Source organism: Somniosus microcephalus, chromosome 9 (genome assembly GCF_052327205.1).
Source record: "Somniosus microcephalus isolate GS21.2 chromosome 9, FLI_Smic_1.0, whole genome shotgun sequence".
Lineage (NCBI taxonomy): Eukaryota > Metazoa > Chordata > Chondrichthyes > Squaliformes > Somniosidae > Somniosus > Somniosus microcephalus.
Genome location: NC_140995.1, coordinates 208,124,775 through 208,143,882, shown reverse-complemented (window position 1 = coordinate 208,143,882; position 19,108 = coordinate 208,124,775). Strand labels below are relative to the sequence as shown.

The window sequence follows — 19,108 nt, the reverse complement described above, 5'->3', positions numbered from 1 at the left end:
TTGGTTGGATCTGCGGGTAACTGTCTAGTGTTCCTGGTTGTCCAGTTGTCGGTATGCTTCTTTGCAATAGTCCATTCTGTTCTGTATGACGATGGCTCCTCCTTTGTCTGCTGGTTTGATGACGATGTTGCGGTTGGCCGAGAGTGTGGATGGCATTGCGTTGTGCTCGGGTGACATTCTGGACTGTCTTGTGAGTGCAGCTGATGAATCTGGCGTTGATGCATCTCCCGACAGCTTGAGCATACATGTCAAGCTTAGGGCAGCGACCCTCCGGAGGGGTCCAATTTGACTCTTTCTTCTTCGGTTGCTGCACTGCGGATCCCTCTGTCTGCTGTTCCGGATCATTGATTGTCTCATTGGGTTCGCTGCTGACATCTTGGGATTTGTGGAAGAATTCCCGGAGCCTCATTCTCCTGATGAATTCCTCTGTGTCTGCCGCGAGACTGATGGGGGTCCATTTTGGTGGTGGGGCAGAAATTGAGCCCTCGGCTGAGAACTTCGATTTCGTCTGGTTGAAGGGTGTGGTCAGACAAGTTGACGATGGACTTCCCTGTGGTTTCAACCGTGGTACCGGGGGAGGCTTGGTTGCTGCTGGTGGTGATGCCGAGTTTCTCAAGCTTCCTGTTCTTGGTGTGCATGTAGGTAGCGTAGTTCCGTTGTCTCGTCTGTTTGGCGGTGTCTCATAGCTGGTCTGCTGTGTCCTGAGCACAGGCTGAGAACATGGACTCTATCTTGGTTTCAAGGTTGTGGCGTCTGCTGCAGAGCTGGTGTACGAGATGGTTGAGGAGTGTGCGAGAGGTACGACGGCAGAGTCTCTCAGCGTAGTCTGTGTTGTAGGTCGACTTGAGTGGGTTCGTGATCTGTAGTCCTTTCGGGATCTTGTCTGCTTTCTTGCATCTCTGTAGAAACTTGATGTCTGTGTCGATATGCGCGATCTTCTTGGAGATCCTCTCCACTTTGAGCCGGCAGTTTGTGGTGTCGATAGTAGCCATGATGTGGAGATGCCGCTGTTGGACTGGGGTGGACAAATGTGAGAAGTCACACAACACCAGGTTATAGTCCAACAGCTTTATTTGAAATCACAAGCTTTCGGAGCGCTGCTCCTTCGTCAGGTGAAGTGAAGAGATGCATATAGACACTGCATATATAGTCACAGAACACTGCCAGATGATTACAGGTAATCATCAGTACTCAACACCAACAACAGCCAATCTCCAGACGCCATCCTACAACTCATCCGCTTCATCCTTGACCACAATGTCTTCACCTTCAACAACCAGTTCTTTACCCAAACACACGGAACAGCCATGGGGACCAAATTCGCACCCCAATACGCCAACATCTTCATGCACAAGTTCGAGCAAGACTTCTTCGCTGCACAGGACCTCCAACCAACGCTATACACCAGATACATTGACGACATTTTCTTCCTATGGACCCATGGCGAAGAATCACTGAAAAGACTACACGATAACATCAACAAGTTCCATCCCACCATCAAACTCACCATGGACTACTCCTCAGAATCGGTTTCATTCTTGGACACACGAATCTCCATCAAAGATGGACACCTCAGCACTTCACTCTAACGCAAGCCCACGGACAACCTTACGATGCTCCACTTCTCCAACTTCCACCCTAACCACGTTAAAGAAGCCATCCCCTATGGACAAGCCCTGCGAATACACAGGATCTGCTCAGACGAGGAGGAACGCGATGGACACCTACAGACGCTGAAAGACGCCCTCGTAAGAACGGGATATGACGCTCGACTCGTCGATCGACAGTTCCGACGGGCCACAGCGAAAAATCGCATAGACCTCATCAGAAGACAAACACGTGACGCAACCAACAGAGTACCCTTCGTCGTCCAGTACTTCCCCGGAGCGGAGAAACTACGCCATGTTCTTCGCAGCCTTCAACATGTCCTCGATGACGACGAACACCTCGCGAAGGCCATCCCCACGCCTCCACTACTCGCCTTCAAACAGCCGCCTAACCTCAAACAGACCATCGTTCGCAGCAAATTACCCAGCTTTCAGGAGAACAGCGACCACGACACCACACAACCCTGCCACGGCAACCTCTGCAAGACATGCCAGATCATCAACACAGATACCATCATCACACGTGAGGACACCACCCACCAGGTACATGGTACATACTCATGTGACTCGGCCAACGTTGTCTACCTCATACGTTGCAGGAAAGGATGCCCGGAGCATGGTACATCGGCGAGACCATGCAGACACTGCAACAACGGATGAACGGACATCGCACAACAATCGCCAGGCAGGAGTGTTCCCTCCCAGTCGGGGAACACTTCAGCAGTCAAGGACATTCGGCCTCCGATCTTCGGGTAAGCATTCTCCAAGGCAGCCTTCGAGACACACGACAACGCAAAATCGTCGAGCAGAAACTGATAGCCAAGTTCTGCACTCATGAGGACGGCCTCAACCGGGATCTTGGGTTCATGTCACGCTACATGTAACCCCACCTGACGTAGAGTCATCCAGACTCGAGTCGTCGTTGGCTTGTTCTCTCTACACAGATGCGGCCGGACCTGCTGTGATTTCCAGCAAAAAAAATTTTTTTTTTATATTGTATTTTGCTTGTTCTTTGTTTTTCATACAGACCCCAGCATCTGCAACATTTGACCCCTTGTGACCCCACCTCATTGTTCTTTGATGTAATGTTTTCCTGACTGACCTGTTTGGACACCATTCACACCTTTGATTGCTGTGATTATCTCTCTGCCGAGGTGTGATAAAGGGCAGTTAGAAAGATTACCTGTAATCATCTGGCAGTGTTCTGTGACTATATATGCTGTGTCTATATGCATCTCTTCACTTCACCTGACGAAGGAGCAGCGCTCCGAAAGCTTGTGATTTCAAATAAAGCTGTTGGACTATAACCTGGTGTTGTGTGACTTCTCACATTTGTCCACCCCAGTCCAACACCGGCATCTCCACATCATAGAATCATGCAGCACAGAAGGAGGCCATTCGGCCCATTGTGCCTGTGCCAGCTCTTTGGTCGAGCTGTCCAATTAATCCCACTCCCCTGCTCTTTTCCCCATAGCCCTGCAAATTTTTTCACTTCAAGTATTTATCCAATTCTCTTTTGAATGCTTCTATTGAATCTGCTTCCACCATCCTTTCAGGCAGTGCATTCTGGATCACAACAACTCACTGCGCAAAAAAAAAAGTTTCCTCATGTCGCCTCTGGTTCTTTTGCCAATCACCTTAAATCTGTCCTCTGGTTATCACAGGACTAGTGATTCTTCCCTTCTCGTGAGAGTCTGACTCGTGAATGTACAATTAGCTCATCGCTTGACTCTAGCCATGTGTCCATATGGAATGAAGATACGGGTTGACGTTCAAAATCCGGAGTTCCGGAATCCGGACTCTGGGACGATTAGTGGCAGGGTCGTCCGGAATCTGTAAAATGTTCCGGAATCCGGACACACTGTCAAACCGTTTCCGCCGCCAGCTGGGCGACGTCCAAAAACCGGAAATATGGCAACCTGGGCCCAGGCATTTGCAGACTCGGAACGTGTTTCTGATGTCCGAAGTCCGGAAACACCCGAGCCCAGGTTGTGATATTGCCGGACTTCGGACATCAGGAACACGTCCGGAAAAACACGAAAACCCGGCTCCGCCTCGGTCCCGAGGTTGCCGGATTCAGGATGCTCAACCTGCATTGCAAGTCCTCATTGTGACGCGCTGGTGCATTCAATGGGAGGTAGGCCATGGAGCCAATTCCGCACATGGAAACACGTGTGCTCTGTTATAGATTTACAGGGTGAGAATAGATATTCTCGTTCAGGGTCGCAGGCTATTCCCTTCAACAGACTTTGGGCATCATAATAATTGACCCTTTGGCCACAGTGATCTTGCACATATCCCTACTCCCCCACCCCCAGCTAAGATCAGCTAATACATCACAGACTGCAGATCAATGATCATCGAAGCAAGGGGAAAAGAATGAGTTAGAGTAGAAGATAGTACAATGTGTCTTACACTGCATGGGATCGCAGGTGGGTGACCCAAGCACTTTGGTCTGGAGGAACATAGTGGCTATGGTACTGGACTAGAATACTGCCATGGTCGGTTGTAAAATTGAAACCAGCAATTGAAAAACTGTCCATATAAAAGTTCCTGTCATTGTTGTAAAAACCCAACTAGTTCATTAATGTCCTTCAGGGACTAGGCCTGCTCACGCCAGGACTCCAGCCCATACTCCATGGTTGACTCTGAATGTCCCCTGAAGTAGCCTAGCAACCCAATCAGTTGTGTAAAAAAAATAACCAGTTGTCTAACTTAGTAAAATGTTCCAGGAACACTTTTTGTTTCCGTATTTTTCCTGATACAGTTTCAGTCCTGTGGTATATAAGGGGGGGAAAATAGATGATGTAGAGGAAATGTTGACTTATCGCTGGAAAGACTGGCAGGAATTACACTCCAGCCTCCCCCGTAAGTGGCACTCAACAGAGAGAACATGAGAAGGGTGCCCTGCAACGGTGAAATGTGCACTGCGACCGCCGAGATTTGTTTATCTGCTCTCTGATACAGCGACCACCTTTTTTCTGGAAGGGTGGTTGGACTCTGACTGTTCACATCTCCTCCACTGCCCCTGTCTGCAGTGCACTAACCGTAGCCCTCACCTGCCACAGACCCAAACCTCAGCAGCAGCCATTTTCAGCACGTGGTCTGTTTCTGGTCAGCTCTCAGACAGTTGACTTTGTTGCGGTTCCTGTGAGTTTGAGTTCTTCAACTGTGGCCCGAGAGAAACGACAAACAAAGGTAGTCGTTCGTTATTTGCCAGGGGCTCCTAAACTTCAAACCAGCAGTTCTCATGTAACATGTTGAAACCACAGGGGCTGAGATTCTCAGGGAAGTCAGTGGTCTGCTCTGGTGCTCGGGTTCTGTGGTGCAGTGGTAATGTTACTGGACTAGTAATCCGGCGGGTACGATAGTTCAAATCACATCATGGCAGTTTGAGAATTTTAATTCAGTTTAAAACATCTGGAAGTAAGAAGCTGGTCTCAGTAACAGTGACCATGAAGCTGTCGAATTGTCGTATAAAACTCAACTGGTTCACCAAAGTCCTTTTAAGGGAAGGAAACCTGCCGTCCTTACCCGGTCTGGCCTGTATGTGACTCCAGTCCCACACCAACATGTAACTGGCCTGAAAATGACCACTCAGGACAACTAAGGATGGGCAATAAATGCCGGCCTTGCCAGCGATGCCCACATCCTGAGAATGATTTTTTTTTTAAATAAGGAAGGGCTGACTGGGCTAGGAGCACGTCAGTACTTTTCAGGCCTCCTGCCAGATTTCCAAAGTGAGCAATGCTGTCTTGGATTTCTGCAGGTCATATCTAGGAGTCTCTTCTGAGAAAAGCATGCAGAATGCCGAGCAGGGTGGCGCCCACCTCCATTTTCTGGAAAAAAGGTTTCGTGGGGAGAACCTTTTTTTTTGCGGAATGATATCCAGGAGTAGCACGGCACGGTAATAATGTTTGAAGTTGGGGAACCTTGCCGGGGGGAGAGCGAGCGAGCGTCCGCAAGTTACATCCTTGCTGACTTTCTGCAAAACTGTTGCACAAGGGCCGAGAACAGAAAATTGGACGGCATGCCCATGTAGGCCTTGTCCTGGACGGCCTGCTCGTGTAGGCCTCGTCCTGGACAGCCTGCCCGTGTAGGCCTCATCTTGGACAGCCTGCACATGTAGGCCTCATCCTGGACAGCATGCCCGTGTAGGCCTCGTCCTGGACAGCCTACGCGTGTAGGCCTCGTCCTGGACGGCATGCCTGTGTAGGCCTCGTCCTGGATAGCCTGCCCGTGTAGGCCTCATCTTGGACAGCCTGCGCATGTAGGCCTCATCCTGGACGGCATGCCCATGTAGGCCTCGTCCTGGACAGCCTGCCCGTGTAGGCCTCATCTTGGACAGCCTGCGTGTGTAGGCCTCGTCCTGGACGGCATGCCCGTGTAGGCCTCGTCCTGAACGGCCTGCCCGTGTAGGCCTCTTCTTGGACGGCCTGCCCGTGTAGGCCTCGTCCTGCCTCCCAGCAGTCATTATCAGCTTTCCTGTCTTCCTTTTCACCTGCGGAATGGTACCTGGCATAGAGTCCATCAAAAGGATAAAAGAAAACAACCTTTAAAGAGGTCCCTGGTATTAAAGAAGGAACTTTCACTTCTGGGCCACAGTGAATTGCAGTCATTTGTGTAAACGCGGCAACCATTTTGTGCACAGCAGGATCTCACAAATAGCACCGAGATGAATGGCTAATTAATCTGCTTTTGGCAGTAGTGAGTTGAGAGAAGACTGTTGGCCAGGACATGGAGAACTCCTGCTGTTCGTTGATTAGTGTCATGAGTATTACTGTTAAAGTGGGGGTGGAGGGGTGGGTGGGAGGAGGAGGCATTACTGACAACAACTGCGAGAACAACAACAACAGCTTCTATTTGTGTAGCACCTTTAACGTAGTAAAACATCCCAAGGCGCTACACAGGAGTATTATAAGACACAAAATTTGACACCGATCCACATAAGGATAAATTAGGGCAGAAGAAAGAGGTAGGTTTTAAGGAGCGTCTTAAAGGAGGAAAGAGAGGTAGCGAGACGGAGAGGTTTAGGCAGGATATCCAAAGCTGAAGGCATGGCAACAGTGGTTGAGTGATTATAATCAGGGATCCTCAAGAGGGCAGAATTAGAGGAGCGCAGATATCTCGGGGGGTGGGGGGGGGTTGCTGAAGGAGATTAGAGATAGGGAGGGGCGAGGCCATGGAGGGATTTGAAAACAAGGATGAGAATTTTGAAATTGAGGCACTGCTTAACCTTTCAGGTGATATGAAAAAGTGTGTGTGTGAGAGTGAGTGTGTGTGTGAGAGAGAGAGTTTGTGTGTGTGAGCGTGTACGTGAGTATAAGTGTGAGCGTGTGTGTGAGAGAGAGAGTGTGTTTGAGTGTAAGTATGCGTGATTCTGTGTGTGTGAGAGAGAGAGAGGGCCAGATTTTCAGTGTGCCGTGAGGCGGGCTTTTAGGCGTGCGGGGGGCAAAAATCCCGAATTCGGGGGTCCCGACACCATCCCGCCCAAAACCCGCCTCCACGTAAGTTTCAGAGGAGGCGGGTACCCGCCCCGCACTGGGACCCGCCGACCTGAGGCAGGAAGGGATTAGTGCCAATTAGCTGCCTGTTAACAGGCAGTTTTTAGCCTAATCCCTATTTTGAGGGGTGTCGTGTGGGATTCCCGACGGCTCCAAACCATGCCAGGTTAGAGCAGTCGGGCCGTCGGGTTGAAGGACTTGGAGGGGTCGCGATGTCGGTGTTCAGGTGAGTGATGGGTGCATGAGTGCAAAGGTAAGTGTGTTTGGTGTGTCTAAAGTGTGTAAAGAAGTTTAAATTACCTGTACTTACCTTAACAGCCTTTCCTCCTCTAGGTTTCGGGAGTCCATCATTCAGCCGGCACAGAAAGCTGAATGGCTGCGATCTGTCAAAAGTGACAGCCTTCAGCTTTCATTGCCGGTGAGAGTTCTAACTGAGTCTGCGCAGAAGGACTCAGGTTAGAAGTCAGACTGTCAGAGTTCGACAGCTTCAAACAGCTGTGAAACACTGATATTTCATCTGCCAAAAACTCTTGACAGATGAAATTTCAGTCTGTGACGTCATCTGTTGCCGGGTGGCCCTTAATTGGCCTGCTGAGCCCGCTGGGCGTTGATGGAGGCGGGACTAAAACCCGAAAGTTGTAGTCCCGCCTCCTTCCCGACTGCCGAATGAAAATCCAGCCCAGAGTGTGTGTGTGTGTGTGTGAATACATAACTACAGATAACGGAAGCAATTCCTGAAATCCGTCATTTTTATAAGAATCTGTTCCTCACCTGAGCGCTCCTAAATCCAATGGAGCCTCTCTCATTCCATACTGCTAAACACCCAAGTATCTATTTCTAACCTGGTACATCATCTAAATCATTTTTCTGTGCATCCAAAGGAAAGAGATAAAATTAAATACATAAACAAAGGAACAAGCATAAAATAAAGGGTGCTCTATGAATAAAAGAATAATTAAGGCCACTGATGTACACTTTTTGCAGAAAAGTGAATAGTTGCAAAATTTAGTCCCCAAAACACTGATAAAAATCCCAGAATGCCATGAAACATGAACAGAATTTGACTAACTCAATTGCCATGAATTCGTGGTCTTGATAAAGTATTGCACGTTGCATGACGAGACACAGTTAGCTGTTATATACTAAAAACGGTGAGTGGTCTCAGGATTCCAAAGGTACTGTGCCTGTAGATAGGAGTGTAATGTTATGTGACACATGGAATATAATAGAGCAACATCTAACGTGACGTGACTGTCAATCAACTGGATCTACATCTTCATTGCTATTTGCAGCGTAATTTCAGTGTATAATCAGAGCAAGAAACTTTTTTTGGCAGCAAAATGGGACGGATGCCCTTTAAACCTGTTTTCCGCTCCAAAATCACTCTATCCAAATCCCCTCATCCTCATTGGCCCTTCCCACGAGATATAAAGGTATGATAATTAGGGCCAATGGTGCTGCAGCTCCAAGTTTCCTGCTTTTGCACTCACATTACACTCGGGTAAGTTTGACTGAGAATTACGAGGCGCAACCGGGATGAGGAGGAATTTCTTCACTCAGAGGGTTGTGAATCTTCGGAATTCTCTGCCCCAGAGTCTTTGAGTATATTCAAGGCTGAGATCGATTAGAATTTTAGACTCTAGGGGAATCAAGGGATATGGAGATCGGGCGGGAAAGTGGAGTTGAGGTCGAAGATCAGCCATGATCTTATTGAATGGCGGGGCAGGCTTGAGGGGCCTATGGCCTAATCCTGCCCTTATTTCTTATTTCTAACAGTTGCCAGCATCAACCCCGACAGACGCAAGTGAGGGGTTTCTGAGCCTGAAGAGTGTGGAGGGTTCCGGTAAAAGAAAGTCTTACATTTCTATAGCGTTTTTCACAACCTCAAGACGTCCCAAAGCGCTTTACAGCCAATGAAGTACTTTTTGAAGTGTAGTTACTGTTGTAATGTAGGAAACGTGGCAGACAATTTGCGCACACAAGCTCCCACAAACAGCAATGAGATAATGACCAGATTATCTGTTTCAGTGATGTTGATTGAGGGATAACTATTGGGCAGGAATATGGGAACAGAGTGGGTAAATACAAGTAGGACTATTTGTTTATGTCGATTTGCTTCTGACAGTGTGGAACCAAGGGGAGATTTTGATCCCCCATCCACGGGCTTCTCTGGAACAGGTATGGCACTGACTATGGGCAAACCCTTGTACACCATTATCAAGGAGGTGGAGGAGCCTGCAACCTGGTTCCGTGGATAATGACCCCAGTAAGAGTGGCCCAAACAACAGCAGAGCAGCACTACAGGGAGACCCGTGTCCCTGCAAGAATGGCCATTGAGAGGACCAAGAGGTCTTAAAGGAGCGCATTCCCTACCTAGACATGTTTGAAGGGGCTCTGCAGTATGCTCTACAGCGTATGACACGCATAGTTATAGCCTGCTGTGCCTTGTGCAACTTAGCGATACAAAAAAGATTTGGATTTGGACATTTCTAACTGCTTTTGAGGCAGAACTGCATGGAGGAGAGATCTCACGATGACCTTCACTCAGGGGAAGCCCTAGTGACTTCTACACAAGGCATCTCAGCACACTCTTCTGTGTACCTTGGACACCACAGCCTTACCTCTTGCTCAGCAATTTCAGGTAAAGGCACGTTCCCTCAATTCACTATCCACCCTACAACAACAACTTGTATTTATATAGCACCTTTAACATAGTAAAATGTCCCAAGATGCTGCACAGGAGTATTTTTAAGACAAAAAATTTGACACCAATCCACATAGGGATAACTTAGGGCAGATGACCAGAAGCTTGGTCAAAGAGGTAGGTTTTAAGGAGCGTTTTAAAGGAGGAAAGAGAGGCGGAGAGGTTTAGGCAGGGAATTCCAGAGCTTAGGGCCTAGGCAACAAAAGGCACGGCCACCAGTGGTTGAGCGATTATAATCAGGGATGCTCAAGAGGGCAGAATTAGAGGAGCGCAGATAACCCGGGCGGTTGTGGGGCTGAAGGAGATTACAGAGATAGGATTACAGCATGAAAACACATGGGGCCGGTGATCCCTGCAGGATCGAGCCCCACTTCCTCCTCAACCTCAAATGCCACGCGATATGTGACGTTTTTGGTTGTTTTCTGCCACGGACACCCAGCCGGCTGTCTGTCCAGAGCTCTCCATGAGGGTCTGCCGGCCCATGAAATTGTGGCACGGTCTTCTCTGCCCGTGTGCCGTGCCCTGGTCCCTGTTTTGCCTGCTTCTGCCAGACGTGGTAGACATTTCTGAAAAGTGGCACCAAAACAGTCATAAGCTGTACAGCCAAGCCCGCTGAGAGTCAACTGACTGAGCCACGCGCAGTCCTAAACTAACTCTGCTGCTCCCCCAGACTGTTGCCGCAACCTTCAGCCAGAACCGGCTTTTTAAAAAGCTGCCCCTCTAATTTCCCGATTTACAGGGTTTTATGGCAATCACTGCTCCAAATAAATATGCAAATGAGCGGATCCAGGAAATTCTGGTGTTGCTACCTCTCCAGACTATTGGTGGGTACAACTCGTTTCCCATTGGTGTAAAAACATTTATCTGTGTGTCAGCCAGTGGCTGAGTGGGTAGCACACTCGCCTCTGAGTCAGAAGGTTGTGGGTTCAAGTCCCACTCCAGGGACTTGAGCACATAAAGCTAGGCTAACACTCCCAGTGCAGTGCTGAGGGAGTGCTGCACCGTCGGAGGTGCCGTCTTTCGGATGAGACGTTAAACCGAGGCCCCGTCTGCTCTCTCAGGCGGACGAAAAAGATTCTATGGCACTATTTCGAAGAAGAGCAGGGGAGTTATGCCCAGTGGTTGTGGGGCTGGAGGAGGTTACAGAGATAGGGAGGGGGCGAGGCCATGGAGGGATTTGAAAACAAGGATGAGGATTTTTAAATTGGGGCGTTGCTTAACCGGGAGCTAATGTCAGTCAGCGAGCACAGGAGTGATGGGTGAAGGCAGCATCAAATGCCTCACCAGCAGCAGCCTCAAGTAAATATAGAGAGGGTAAGGAGGGAGGGAGGGGGGGCAATTGCGGCTGGCAGTGGGCCCGCTGTGATGTATTTTTTTTTTTTAAACTTATTTTTTGTGGGCGATTGAAGGGCACTCCTGCCCACTCTGGAGTCCACAAGTATAGTTCGACACTTACCTTTAGCAGGCCTCTTTGTTTCCGGAACTGGCAACCGGAGTCCTGCTTACATTATGGGACCCCGATTTCCATATGAAAAGGAGCCTATCGCCTGAAACAGGCGAGCGCATTGGACACCCAGAGGCAAGCCCATTTTCAAAATGGAGCCGGCCACATCGCCGGTGTTAACGGAGCGGTGAGGCCGTTACCGCCCCGATAACACCAGGAGAAGGGAGAGATAATCACCCCTTCCCCACCAGGTGCAATTGCATGGGACTTCAGCTAACCTATGCCGTGTGTCAAGTTCATGCTGGTCACACTTCAGACGTCACTCTTCCAAGTACTGTATTCCAATTTGTTAGATACAAAGCAATCTATATAAAAACTAGTTTCAGCAGAAAGCACACTACAGAGTGAGCTTGTAAACCAGTGCGTTGGGGACTGAGTGAAACAGCACTTTCATCATGGGAACTTGACTGGAGTGGTAATTAGTGGTGAATAGAGGTAAGTTGTGGGAAGTATTTCAGAACCTCTTATATCTTTTAGTTGTAAATTTAAATTTTTGCCTATTTACAGCAATCAGATCTTAAGGACAAAGGCCAATTTACCCCAAACTTCGGCTTAGCAGCAGAATGATACGTTGTGCGCTCCGCGGCTTAAAGCTTTGGGGGGCAATTTTCATCTTTAGGCGCAAGTCAGTTCTAATTTGTTTCGCGCTGCTTTCATACCCACTCGAATCTCCAATAGCACTCGAGCTTCTTCTCCGAGCTCATTCGCATAATTATTCACAACTTAAGATGCAAATTCTGATTGGTCTAAGGATGACGCCAGTGGTGGGAGAGGAAAATTGTGTGTTAGTCAAATTTAGAGGGAGGGGAGGACAATTAAAGGGGAGTGTCACAGGTCGGGGACACAACTTCAGAAAAGCTTCAGGAAGGACTTAAGAAGTAACACAATCCATCAACAGCCTTTGCCAAGACTGCTGGGGTAGGCAGGGGATTAAGAAGTGGCAGGCCGATATGAAGGGAAAGGAACACCTAGATTTAGGCAGGAGACTGCAAACAAGTGGAGGTGCAGCAATGCATCCAGACTCCCTCTAGGATAGCCCCTGGTTACAGCCTATATAATCTATGCTGCATCTTTCCTGTTGCTTTTAGAATCTTCCTTAATAGGGAACCCAAAATTGTACACACGACCCCCAACTGTGGCCGAACTATGATCTTGTACAAGTTCAACATTACTGTCTTAGTTTTCTATTCTGTGCCTGTAGTTACAAAACCAAGGATTCTGTTTGTCTTTTTTTATGGCCGTATCTATTGATGTTGCCTCCTGTGTATCTTCACACCAAGGCCCTACTGTCTCTCTATTTAAATTCTTGCATTAAACTATAATTCCATTCCCTGTTCTTGTTTCCAATATGTATTACTTCACATTTTTCTATATTAAACTGTATCTGCCACCTATCTGCACATCCTGCGAGCCTATTGATGTCTTCCTGCAGATTTTTAACAACTGTTATCACAATTTACCAAATTGGTGTCATTAGCAAATTTCAATATTGTTCCCTTAATTCCTAAGTTCAGTTCACTTTTGTGAGAGTTATCCCAACACAGACCCCTCCAAAACATCATTCACCACATCTTTCCAGTCGGATGAAACTTCCTTTCATTCCTACCTTCTGCTTTCTGTCCTCCAATCATCTCTCTATCCATGTTTCCACATTACCTTTAATTCCATGTCTCATTTATCGTTGCCGTAAGACTCTTGTGATACCTTATCAATACTTTTTAAAAAATAAACACAACAGTCAATACAATTCCTTTATCTCTCCTCTGTTGTTTGTTCACAGAATTCTGTAAGGTTGGTTAAGCACAAACTGCCTTTTAGAAATTTGAACTGACTGATCCTAATTAACTCAGATTTCTCCAAGTGCTTAGTAATTTCATCTTGTATTATACACTCTAGTAGTTTGACAGGAACTAGAATACGACTAACTGGCCTATAATTCCATGGTTTAACTCAAAGTCCTTTTTGAAGAGGAAAGTCACTTTGTCTCCCTCAGGTCTTCTATCACAATTTGCTTTCCTAAAGTTTTTGAAAATTATAGTCAGGCCTCCAATAACTTTTCCCTAGTTTCCCTTAGGATCATCCGATCGAAGCTATTGGGTCCCGGTGATTTGTCTACCTTGAGTTTGAATAACTTCTTTACTGCCTCTTCTCTTTGAATCGGAACTTCAGCTAACTCTTCCACACTTACCTCTGCTGTTTCCACAATCCCAGTACTCACCGCCACGACAAAAACTCAGCTGGAGTGCTTATCTGCCATTCCTCACTCTCCACGACAAGCTTGTCTCCTTCATCTCTTAACAGCAGTATACATCGTGTATCCTCTTTCTACTAGCTTGACTATAGAAAGTCTTTATATTGCACATTGTTTTTTGCTCATTTTCTGTCATATTTCATCATTTTTAATCTTCCTCTTAGCTTTCCTATATTTAATTTTTCATTTTTATCATCTAGAAATACTAAATGGTTCTTCAGTTTCAAATCTGACCTAATCTCCCTCTTCATCCAAGTTACCAGAATGCTTTGATACATTCCCTTTTTTTTCTTTACTAGAATATATTTGATTTGTACCTTTCCACTCCTGTGTAAATATTTCCCATTCCTGACCTACAGTTCTGTGTGTCAGTTTTTCCCTGCATTGAATCTGATCAACACCTCTTTTATTTTGCTATAATTTGTTTCTTTTCAGTCGGGTGCCTTTATCCTCAATTTTTCTTTTTCCTCTCTATTCTTAGGCTGAACTTAATTATGTAATGATCAATGTTTCCCTGCTTTTAGGTTGCTGCTTGCTCTGCTTCATTACTTTAAAAACATTTTTATTCATTCACGGGATGTGGGCGTCGCTGGCAAGGCCAGCATTTTTTGTCCTTGAGAAGGTGGTGGTGAGCTACCGCCTTGAACCACTGCCATGTGATGAAGGTACTCCCACAGTGCTGTTAGGGAGGGAGTTCCAGGATTTTGACCCAGCGACGATAAAGGAACGGCAATATATTTCCAAGTCGGGATGGTGTGTGACTTGGAGGGGAACTTGGAGGTGGTGGTGTTCCCATGCGCTTGCTGTCCTTGTCCTTCTAGGTGGAAGAGGTCACGGGTTTGAGAGGTGCTGCCGAAGAAGCCTTGGCGAGTTGCTGCAGTGCATCTTGTAGATGGTACACACTGCAGCCACGGTACGCCGGTGGTGGAGGGAGTGAATGTTTAAGGTACTGGATGGGGTGCCAAACAAGCGGGCTGCTTTGTCCTGGATGGCGTCGAGCCTCTTGAGTGTTGTTGGAGCTGCACTCATCCAGGCAAGTGGAGAGTATTCCATCACACTCCTGACTTGTGCCTTGTAGATGGCGGAAAGTCTTTGAGGAGTCAGGAGGTGAGACACTCGCTGCAGAATACCTAGCCTCTGACCTGCTGTTGTTGCCACAGTATTTATGTGGCTGGTCCAGTTAAGTTTTTTGTCAATGGTGTGACCCCCAGGATGTTGATGGTGGGGATTAGACAATGGTAATGCCATTTGAATGTCAAGGAGAGGTGGTTATACTTTCTCTTGTTGGAGATGGTCATTGCATGGTACTTGTGTGGTGTAAATGTTACCAAGTCTGAATGTTATCCAGGTCTTGCTGCATGCAGGCACTGACTGCTTCATTGTCTTAGAACCAGGTCAAACAAAGCCTCCTTCCCTGTTGGTGAAGCAACATATTTACTGAGAGAACAGTCCACAACAATCTTTTATTCCTCAGATCAATTCAAAATTATTCTGTTTGGACCATTCTTTTTTTTTAAATCCTTGTGCTCTAGTGCTATGATATTGTCTAATTAATAGTGGTTTTATACTTGGAAATATTTAATTGCCGGTCATGCCCCAGCTGTAGCCAGAAGAGGAGTTAAAAGAAAGATGAACTAAAGAAGTGTGTTTGCTGCCATATTTTGGTTTTGGCATCTGCTTCTCCCCCAAGTGTGCTGGTGCCCAACCTATCCACTTGAAATCAAACAAACAATTCATCAACCCTTTCTCCCTTCACGTTGCCATTGCAAAGAACATCCTCTTTGATCATCATTGTCCATTAGGACATGCATTACACAGTACTATATTTTTAATAAGAGAAACATTTCATCAGCTGAAAATCACTTAATCACCTATTTTGTGCTTTGGAATGTAAAGGTCCACTAAAATGATGAGGCAGCTCCTAAGCAAATATGACATTGTTATCTTATAAATACGCTTGAAGTGTTTTTTCAGGTCGACAGTTAAAAGTGTGAAGTGTAAGTTGTATTCTTAATTACAAAACACATTCTTTCAGGTATTCAGCGGTAATGAAGAAAAAAAATTATTGAAGGGTTATAAAATTTAGAATCTAAAATGTTTGTTTCTTTTGCTTGTTTGGCTGCAATATGGGTTTTTTTGGAAAATGTGTCCACTGGAGACCAGTAATGTGACCATCCATTTTTTTGTCTTGCCCCTTTGATTAAAAAAAAACTATGTGGAACCATCAGCATATCCAGATTCCTCTTGTACGATAACTTGACACCTCAGTAACTTGGGCTGCATAATCCCATTGTTATAGAAATTAATAATACTCGTCAAAGCTAATAGTTATTTTGAAATTGTTTTTAAAATCCATTTTATGTTGGAATTTTAAAGCAAAAACCTGACTGAATTTAATTGTATCGAACCTTGGTTAGACCACACCTTGGAACACTGCGTACAGTTCTGGTTGCCATATTATAAGAAGGATATAGAGACTCTGGAGAGGGTGCAGAGAAGATTTATAAGGATGATACCAGAAATGCGAGGGTATACACATCAGGAAAGGATGAACAGGCTGGGTCTCTTTTCTCTTGAAAAGAGAAGGCTGAGGGGTGACCCAATAGAAGTCTTTAAAATTATGAAAGCTTTTCATAGAGTGGATAAAGAGAGAGTGTTTCCACTTGTGGGGAAGAGCAAAACTAGAGGCCATCAATATAAGATAGTCACCAAGAAATCAAATAGGGAATTCAGAAGAAACTTCTTTACCCAAAGAGTGGTGAGAATGTGGAACTCGCTACCACAGGGAGTGGTTGAAGCAAATAGTATAGATGTATTTAAGGGGAAGCTGGACAAGCATATGAGGGAGAAGGGAATAGAGGTTTATGCTGATAGGGTTGGATGAGGAAAGATGGGAGGAGGCTCGAGTGGAGCATAAACATCGGCATGGACTGGTTGGGCCGAATGGCCTATTTCTGTGCCGTATATCCTGTGAAAAGCTGCTAAAATCCAAGTGGTGCTGCACAACATAATTTCGAAGAGGGCTGGCCTTTCTGTCACTCTGCAGCTCCAGCGCACTGATCAGCACTGCGGCCTACCTGCAGCCAAGCCTCAGGCCACCGCTGACCGTTACTGTCCCTGCACACATGCCAGGCTGCTACAGATGTCCTTGCAGCAGATGGACAGCTCACCATTTGCCTCCCTGCTGACCCAGACCGTGAGAAGGCAGGTTTCCATGGCCGTTCCCAGATATATTTTCCAAGGCTTGCAGAAATGGTTGGCGGCATTTTGGCAGGTGCGGTCAAATGAGCAACACTGCCTCCCGATCACCTTGGTATACCTTCTTTAACAGAGTACCAGGCAAAGCATGAGGTCCTGTGATTGAGGAAGATGGGGTGGGGGTGCTTTTGAAGAACGTTACAGCGGGATGGTTAGTCAGGCATTCACTTCGGATTGCGATACCACCAGTGGTCTTAACATGAATAAATAACAACAACTTGCATTTATATAGCGTCTTTAATGTATTAAAATGTCCCAAGGCGCTTCAGAAGAGCGCAATCCAACAAAGTTTGACACATAAGGAGATATTAGGTCAGGTGACCAAAAGCTTGACCAAAGAATTAGGTTTTAAGGAGGAGAGAGGGGTAGAGAGGTATTGCGGTTTAGGGAGGGAATTCCAGAGCTTGGGGCCTGGACAGCTGAAGGCACGGCTGCCAATGGTGGAATGAAGGAAATGGGGAATACACAAGAGGCCAGAATTTCAGGAACGCAGAGTTCTCGGAGGGCTGTAGAGCTGGAGGAGGTTGTAGAAATAGACATACCAGGAAAAGTGTGACTAAACTTGAGCTGAACATGTCAAAGAACACGACACACTTTTACACCCGGTAGTAACTGTGTCAAAGCCCCTGTGTAATCTCACTCAGCGCATCATGCTTCTGCTCAATTTTTGTTTTTCAGCCAGAGCAGATCCCCACAGCAGGCCTGAGGAGGTGGATGAGAATCTGCATTGCTGGATCCAGTCTGCAGATTCACAAGGCAACTGCACTGGTGAGAAACTGGAGCCACACAGTCAGCGCATCAATGCAGGAAAGGCTGAAGCCATGCACCGCGACTCTACGCCAGCTCGGCATGGGTTTGCATGTAAAACGTCAGAGGAGAACGCAGCTCCGGCAATGGAGAAGCTGAGACCAGCTATCCAACCCCATCATCAGTATCAGTCTCAAGCTGGCCCACGGTTTCAGAAGCTGATTAGTAACAGTGAACAGTACGATTCCTCGTGCATGGAAGCTCAGAGGAAGCCAAGGGAGGCACTGGAATCTGATTTTAAGGACTTTGCAACAGCGAATGAGCTGGACCATTCTTCAGGATTTGGAAAGGGCACATCTTTTGGCTCCTCTGATGCCAGCATGTTCTTGGCAGTAATGGGCAACCAAAACCATTCGGGAAGGAAAGACACGTGCAGCAGACCTGAGAACAGAGAGCAGGTGAAACCGGGCTTATTTCCAGGTTCTCTGGACTGTCGAGCCTCCTCAGTTAATCTGGGCCATTCACGTGAAACTGAGAAGGGTTTGCTCAATGCTTTTCAAGGTTTAACCAAAAATATTGCCAGTGGTTCACTAACAAACACATCTGAGTTTCAGCCCCAATTTGAATTGCCCAGTAAAGACACTGGGTACGAGTCCCAAGATGACATTGGAATTGGTCAGCTGGATCCCCCCGGACCACTCCTTTCTGGACTGAATGACCTCGAGCCTCCCGGCCCTCTGCAATCCTGGCAATTTCCAATGGGGGAGTCCCACATGTATCCAATGTTTTCCTATCCTAATACACCAGCGTATCTTCCTCCGTACGCTTTTGGCATCCCTCACTACAGAAACCAGCAAGCTTTTCAACAGCTGCAAATCCCACGTAAGTGAATTATTTGCCTCTTTTAGAATTTAACTACAAGGTGGAGTTATTAACTTTTTCATTACATAGAATTATATCGAATGTACAGCACAGAAACAGGCCATTCGGCCCAACAGGTCTGTTTACGCTCCGCAGGAGCCTCTTCCCACCCTTCTTAATCTAACCCTAGCAGTATAAACTTCTATTACTTTCTCCCTCATGCGTTTATCTAGCTTCCCCTTAAATACTCTGCAATTAAATACATTCACAAGAAACTTATGGATGAGGAAGGCTATTCAGACCAACCCTACAATGCCCCCGTTGCTGCATCTAGTTGTTTCTGAAATTATTCCAAGGGTTTTCCCTCCACTCTGCCCAATTTATTCTGAGTGTTGATCACTCTGTGTGGAGAACAACCTCCTGATGCCAGTCCCAAAGTTACCTTTCACTAGCTTGACCTATGTGTCCCCTTGTCCTACGCTCCCAATTTCATTTAATGTCATATTCTAGACGAACCCCATCCTACCATTTACCATCTTTTATACCTCTACAAGATTGCCGCTAGATGTATCCTTTCTGGCTGAAAAGCCCAAAGTCTCATATCTCAGACCCCTCACACTAAGGATCAGACTTCTCTGCACAGCTTCCAGTGCTTGAATCTCGGTGTCTCGG

At 46.7% G+C, this 19,108-nt stretch overlaps 1 protein-coding gene across 2 annotated transcripts in view; it reads left to right on the top strand.

Annotated features, from left to right (window-relative positions):
- Window positions 1-19,108, top strand: part of traf3ip2a (TRAF3 interacting protein 2a) — a 92,893-nt gene that overhangs the window by 20,061 nt on the left and 53,724 nt on the right. For both annotated transcript variants that reach the window (XM_085997825.1, XM_085997826.1), the window contains exon 2: window positions 17,507-18,457. In XM_085997825.1, the coding sequence (XP_085853951.1) occupies window positions 17,507-18,457 (951 nt within the window). The remainder of the gene's footprint in view (window positions 1-17,506; window positions 18,458-19,108) is intronic.